This window comes from Engystomops pustulosus, chromosome 11 (genome assembly GCF_040894005.1).
Source record: "Engystomops pustulosus chromosome 11, aEngPut4.maternal, whole genome shotgun sequence".
Classification (NCBI taxonomy): Eukaryota; Metazoa; Chordata; class Amphibia; order Anura; family Leptodactylidae; genus Engystomops; species Engystomops pustulosus.
Window position 1 is genome coordinate 52,031,754 of NC_092421.1, and position 7,816 is coordinate 52,039,569.

The 7,816-nt window shown below is 39.6% G+C and overlaps 1 protein-coding gene across 1 annotated transcript; it reads right to left on the minus strand.

The window, feature by feature from the left end:
- Positions 1 to 1,130: 1,130 nt before the first annotated feature.
- Positions 1,131 to 7,801, minus strand: LOC140105428 (uncharacterized). The gene has a single exon (XM_072129384.1). It carries the CDS (start codon positions 5,479 to 5,481, stop codon positions 1,345 to 1,347), a length of 4,137 nt encoding a protein of 1,378 aa, XP_071985485.1. The 5' UTR covers positions 5,482 to 7,801; the 3' UTR covers positions 1,131 to 1,344.
- Between the last annotated feature and the right edge of the window lie 15 nt (positions 7,802 to 7,816).

Here is a 7,816-nt window from a genome sequence, read left to right on the forward strand (position 1 = left end):
GTAGTCCTGGAGACATCTGTGTAATCCTACCTTGGTGTGTGTTGTTGGTAGCAACAAGTCCCTTCATAATCCAGGATTGTAGCTGAATTTGAAAGCACTGTGGTGCACTAGTGTGCAAGATCTCATCCCACCCCCTGCTGTAGCAAGCTTCTGGTTGGATACCACAGTGATTACTCAAGTAGGAGGGACTATTCAGCAGTACATTGAATAGATCTCTCATAACAGTGCACCAGAGTGCTCTGAATCCAGCTAGAATCCTGGAATGTAAATGCATTTTCACAGTCCTGCTGCTACTGACAACACCCACAATAATATGGTTACAAGAGCACCAAGGCTGCTATCTAATATTTTCACTGAGAATGAATAAAGAATTGTAAACCTCCCTATTAAAGGACACTTTTTCACTGAGGGGAGATACAGGGAGTATAGATTGGTTAAAACTTAACCTTTAATAAATTGTTAAAATTTCCAAAATAATATTGAACATACATAGATAGTGTAAACCACAGTGTAAACCTTACACCAATCAGTGTACAGAACAAGTGAAATTTAAGACCCCAGACTACAAGTAGATAATCACTGTCAAAGTCTGGGAACAGTTGATGTGCAGAGGAGGCTGTATACTTGAGGGCGCGGTGTTAGCTTTATATACCCGGCGTTCCCCGCTGGCGCCTGCCGCTGTCATCAATGCGGGGAGACGCTGTTTCAATGTCCAAATAGTCTGACCTAATATGAATCTTTTAGTTTAGTCTACTATTAGTTTTGTGCATCATGATCCCTGATGAATATGTTCAGGAAACGCGTCGGATCAATCCTGTAGGAGAGCTAGTGGGGGATAGTTAGCATTTGAGAGCAGCACAGTACAGTCTATATGTGAATACAGCAATGGACTGATAGTTTGGCAGCTCAGTCTATCCTTGCAGCCCACAAGTATACAGCCTCCTCTGCACATCAACTGTTCCCAGACTTTGACAGTGATTATCTACTTGTAGTCTGGGGTCTTAAATTTCACTTGTTCTGTACAATCCTTGGTGTAAGGTTCACACTGTGGTTTACACTGTGGTTTCAATATTATTTTGGAAATTTTAACAATTTATTAACGGGTACGTTTTAACCAATCTATACTACCTGTATCTCTCCTCAGTGAAAAACTGCTATCTAATAATATGGTCACAGATATGCTGACAGATTCCCTTTATATTAAACTGGATGTGTATATCACTAAAATAATGGAACAAATCCAAACTGAGAGATAAGAAAAAGAATCCCAGAAGAATAGAACTTTATTCTTCTAAATTAACATTTCTATTGTCAACTGAATTAGTTGACAGATATTTCAATTTACTATACAGAGGTTTGAGACAGTGATCCTTGAAGGCACAATACAACAGGACAAGGGAAGCTTAACCCCTTGGTCGGAACTCGGCTGAACATAGTTGACTCAAACACTGCTTTTTCCTCCTCCATTGAAAAGCGTGCTGTTGTCTCCCTGTTTATGCAGTAGATGGTACTGTCCAACACTGCACATCTAAAGGGAACCTTGCTTTTTGGAAACGTTGCTGTATATTCAGACCACACCTTGGCAGCGGTGTTATACTTAAAAATATGGACGGTGGAGTCCTTGTGCATGTCAAATCTATACAGGATATGGCCAACAGCCACCATGTCACAAGAACGTCCCTTACTTGCATTGAAAGGACATTCTACCCATTCATCTCGAACAGGGATGTATTTTAATAACCTGTAAAATAAATGACCTCCTGATATGTATATTTCTCCTCCACAGGCAACAGCTTCATGGGCTACAGCAAAAGATCCTTTTGGGAGAGAGGCTACAAAGATCCATTTGTTTGATCTTGGATCATATCTTTCCATGGTGTGCAAGCACTCGCCTCCAATGGCGTAAAGGTAGCCATCAAGTGGGACAAGCTTCAGCTGGGACCTTGCCTGGTTCATTGGAGTGAGTTGTGTCCATATGTCAGTAAGAGGGTTATAACAAAACAGTTTATTGGAGCATGATGAGCCATTTGTTGACTTTTGGATGCCCCCTGCAATGAATAGATAGTTATGCATTGAGCAGATGCTACAACCTTTAAGGCAGGCTTCCTCTGGAATATTACTGACTCGTTTCCATTGGTTTGATTCCATATCGAGTGAGTAAATATGGTTTTTGGGTTCATCAGAATGCATGACGTCTGAACGGCTTATATTTTTATTCAAACCAAATATGCTTTCTATTTCAATAAAACAAAGAGACAATTTTCCTCTCATTCTCAGCTGAAGGATTTTCTCTCTTTCCAAGCCTGTTAATTGGCCATAAATAGCGGAGTTCTTTAGCACATTTAAGTAGTTATCACTGATCAGGGTGTACACTGCCTTCAGAAGTTCAGGAACACAGTTTTTTCTGGCTAACTTTAACAATTCTAGGCAGTTCCCTAAAGTTAGCTGGAACCTCACACCTTCTCGAATGTTCTGAAAGCCCTTTGGAATACGGAAAAAGCATCCCCTGGCTACTTCTTCAAGTGGCCCATTCTCCAGGGAATGTAATTTTGTAGAGTAATATTCTGTAAGTAAACATAACATGCTCCTTGCTTTGGTTTTCAATGCTGATTCATGGCATGAAGGCCCAGAATATATGTTATCACAGCTTTTAGTCACCAGAGGCATCTTTCTCTCAGATGTAAACACTGATTGATATTCTGGAGTCTCAGCAATTGTAGACATTATCTTTTTCCGGGAAAATGGTTGATCATCTGAAAATACTGTATCTTGTCCTTCGTGATCTTCACTTTGTGATGATTTATCATTTTCCTCTTGCTCAGAAAATGTATCACTGAAACTGAGATCTGTGTTCTCAAGATTATCAGGTCCAAGAATTACAGGTGAAGACCACAAGGGATCAGATGTTTGTCCCATCATTCCTACAAGATTATCATCTCCAATAATTACAGGTAAAGACCACAAGTGATCAGATGCTTGTTCCATCTTTCCTACAAGATTATCATGTCCAAGAATTACAGGTGAAGACCATAAGGTATCAGGCGCGTGTTCCATTCTTCCTTCAAGATTATCATGTCCAAGAATTACAGGTGAAGGCCACAAGTGATCAGATGCTTGTTCCATCTTTCCTACAAGTTTATCGTGTCCAAGAATTACAGTTGAGGACAACAAGGGATCAGATGCTTGCTCCATCCTTTCTACAAGATTATCATGCCCAAGAATTAAAGGACACAAGGGGTCAGATGTTTTTTCAATGCCTACAGTAAAATTTTCTATGGACAGATTTGGGTCCTTCTTTGATGAATGTATTATTTGTTGATTGTTTAGTTGACTCAAAGACATGTCTATCATAACACTTGAAGTGTGATCGTCATCAGAGGACAACGGGATAGAAGATGAGGCTTCCTCTGTAATCATCAGAGGGTTCTGTGAAACGTTTGGCAAGGGTTTAGAAATGGCTGACTGTTGATTTGTGCCATTGCAAACTTCTGGCTTATAGTTCTCAGAAGTACAACTAGAATTGTTGGTGCCTACTTGTTTCTGATACCTACTGAAATATCCATTAGAGATGACTGTACAGAATTCCTCTTTGTCCACAGTTAGGAAGTTAGCATTATGTTTATGCCAGTTGTGGATAACCTCAGTGTGTTGTCCTGTTGTTATTGATTTGATACTTTGACTTTCAGCCTTGGCAATCACTGTTAACTTGGTTGTTTTAACTTGGTTCTCGTTTAAAGAGAAGGGATCATGTAAGATATTCCTTGTCATTATGATTGGTGCATGGTCATCATGTGTTATATTGTGTGATGTACAACATTCAGAGGGATAGTTCATACCAGCATCCAAATTATTATATTCTCTTTCTGTACAAACAGATAGTAGGTTTTCAGTTAATAGAGAATCTGTGCCATCATGGTTAATTTGGCCTTCAACCTTTTCTAAAGATGAAGAAATTGAACTTTCAGGTGCATGAAGATCCAGTGGGGACCTTTGGTCAATATATTCCGTAGAATTGTATACAGCTGTAGTTTTCCATTGAAGTACATGATTCGAAATTGTGTTGAATTTCCATTTATCCATTTTACATGCCTCAGGTAAGTCTAGCAATTCCATCTGATTTTGGGAACCACCAGAAATCTGCACATCTCTTACAGTCTCATTGCAATGTTTTTCATTAGGATACAGGATGTTGCTTTCAAAAGACATTTTCTCTTCAGAACTCTCTACAGAAGCTGGTGCAAATCTCATCCTGGAAAATGTAAAGTTTTGGTTTGTTTGCATGTCGTCAGAAGTCACACAGGTCATGTGCTCCAAGCTTGTTTGATGTGTGCAGGAAATATGATTATTATGCACATTATTGAATTTTTCACCTTGGGAGTTGTGCCTGCACATTATATTTGGTAATCCATTGTCTTTATTGGATATAGTTATGGTGGTCTGATTTGTCTGGTGTATTACATTGAAAGTTTGGACATCCTGCGTGTCGAATGTTGTACAGATAGTCTTCTGTTTGGTATTATGAGATCTTGTAAGAACTTCATGAGCAGGAGGATCATAAGTCTTTATGAATGGCACACTCTCCTGTGATTCAGAAAGGTCTGAGAGACATGTATTCACAGGATTTTCTCCTTTACAGACATGTCCCTTGGTATTGTCTTCTCTACTGTTTACATCAATTGAATGAGATGTGTCATCATTATCCTCATCATTGGGTTGGGTATGATTTGCATAGTTCCTATCACAATTATAATTTACAATCATACCAAAGATATCCATATTAAATACATCTTTATCCAAAACCTCATTTACAGTCTTCTGCTCTGGACATATCTCAGACACTGTCTTGCCATCACCAATAAGCTGGTGCTTTTCATTCATTACATCAGTGCACTCACCAAAACATGAACTGGTTCCAATATCAAGCTGCTGTTCCTGTGATCTTTCATAGGGTACCTTTTCGTTCTGTGCATTATTTGTTTTATCATCCATAAAAGCAGTAGGTAATCCTGAAATACTGACATTTGCTCCATCTGAGTCATGCAGAATATTCTGGGGTTCTGTCATGTTGTTGAGTTCGCAGAAAACTGGTGTTATATCACCTAAAAGTCTTTGATGATCTGTCGGACATTCACCATCCTCTGTATTAGGAACAATATTTGCATAGGATGTGTCTAGTGAACTTTTCACCGGTCCACGTAAAAATGCTAAAATTGCCATTTCTTGTACATCACTGACCTGAGGTTCCTTTTTATCATTTCCCAGTGTTTCTTCATCTCCTATAGGATTGTCCTCCGAGGATTGTCTTTCTTCAGTTGGATCTTGTTGGGTGCACTGTAACTTTGAATCCTTATCCTCTTCCTTTTCCACACGGGAAATAATCCATTTGATGGCTACAACTGTGGCAGCTGCCAGAGCCAATGTCCCCAGGGCACGAAGTACAGCAGGGATATACTGGCTGGATACAGAATCTTTTTCGCTCATTGTTATAGGTAATGTATTTAGACCAATGGATTGGAGGCTGTCGCTGATGTCAGGCTGCAGAAATTCTTCACCACTTAAAATGCTAAATTTCTATGAAAAAGACCATTTTTCAGGAATGCTGCAAACTGTTGCTTCTTGATGCTTGTGGTACATCTCGGTTAATATATTGCTCAGTGATCTTCTCTTGTGTTTTTTTTTGCTGGCAACACGCCACTGGTAATGTGATCAAAGCAGACGACTGTACTTAAGGTAGTTCTCTAAATATCCCCAGATACCAAAGTTCTGCTGCAGCCGATACATATACGATATATATTATTATCTACATATACGCCTAATATATATTTATAAGTATGTATGCATTTCAGCTCTGTATTCCATATCCGTTGCCTTTTCTGTTGGATTTGTTTCAAGTTATTGTTCCCATATGTGAGGTATCCGTAATTTTCAATTACTGTATATTTCATTTTACAAGTTTCTACTTTGGATATTTCAACTTTGTCTTAAATCACAGTTTGCTGTTTTGCTTTTTGGTTCTATTTATTAAAAGTAACACAAAACTTTCAAGTCTGTAAATAGGAATAACCTCAGCTATACATACTGCCACATTTTGTACTTACTGTACATAGTATTTCAAATAATCATATTTCTTAATAATGGTGGGATATATTTTGCAGAATAATGGGATATTTTGCCTTATTGCATATTAATGGTGACACACAGTTTCCTGTGCGGATAGCACTTCATCAAAATATGAAGACCTAACAGACATGAAATATAGTAGATGTCCTCTTTTGGAATAATCATATAATTTTATCCCAAATTGATGGACCAAACAGAATGTATGGTCATCTATGGCAAATCATCATAAACCATAACTTGTATCGTCGACTTGGGCTGTAAAAGACTTTCCGTGTTTTTACAGTCCACCTTAACAGTAGCGGCGTCCTATTCAAATGCACGTCCTCAGGTATATCATTACAGGAGTCACAGGCTGCTCTGTGTCAGGTTACCTTTGTTTATCTCTCAAGTGCAAGTCTCTAGGGACAGACATGTATGCTGTAACCAGCCACTTATATAAAGTTGTCCTTTTGCATTGAATACTGTAATATAGGACATAATGTTGCTTTTAATATTAATGTTAGATTACGCAGCTTTATAGCATTGTTGTTAATTTTGTCCAAATGTTGGAGATCCTTAAGGACTTAGCTTCATTTTTTCACCCTGTCATCGAACGAAATAGCAGAATTGAACTGGTATTTGTCTTCACTGGCAGTACCCGCAAGGACGATGAGGAGCAAACAGCTTAGCTAAGTGTATAAGCCAGAGGATAACTGGGGGTTGTGTCATGTACTGGTAAAAACATATGTAGAACCTCTGACATCATATCAAAATGGTAAACAGCATACTAATTCTAGAGCTGAGCAGATACTTGCAAAGTAAAACAAGTGAACAGGAGCGCTTTGTATTATACAATGCTTCCCAATATGTTCTATATTGCTATTGTAATGGCCCGCAGGATGGGTCATTACTATCAAATTAGTCCCAGTTGGCCTCCTTGCTCCCGGCTGAATTGTATACTCTGGAAAATATGCACTGTGCAGCATAATATGTATATACCAGTGTACCTCCTCTATTCTTTAGTGTGTTATGTCGGGTGCTTGGGTCCCCTGACACTCCGGGCCTTATAGCAGCTGCTATGGCTATACACCTGTATTTATGCCCCTGCCTGCAGACCATCACTGCAAATCTGCATCTGATGTATACGGCCCAAAATTCCTCCGCAGCTACATCCTTAAGCCTGAGGTAGTTGTTTGGGGCCTACAGACAGACAGCCCTACCTGAGCCCTATCTGCTAATAGATTGTTGATGTTGACCATTATAAAGAACTGTGAGTTTGAATCATCACAGCATCCCTGTCAGCACCAGGAGGTATGGGAGAATTAACACCAGCCAGGAGTGGTCACTGTGACCACCTAACTAGGCCTCAGACCACACCAATCCTGTTAGGTCTGGGCAGGCAAGGTGCATCCGTATCTCCTCTAGAAAATTAATGTGGTACATGGAGGGCAAAGATACCAAACACACCAATCCAAGGGGGACATTTATAACACACAAGTGCATTGTGTCCTGGTGTATGATGAAGTTTCTTCCCCTTTAGTTGTAGGGTTACATCACAAGGCTCCAGTCTGATGTTGTATTCTGGGGATCCGGTGCATATAAGTCTGTCAAGCGTATAGTTGCACTTTTACCAGAAACTGTTCAAATTTGTTCGGTCGCAGGCTATAGCGAGTACGCAGGCGCAGAAATGCCTTGTGCCGGCCCCCTCCGCCTCAGG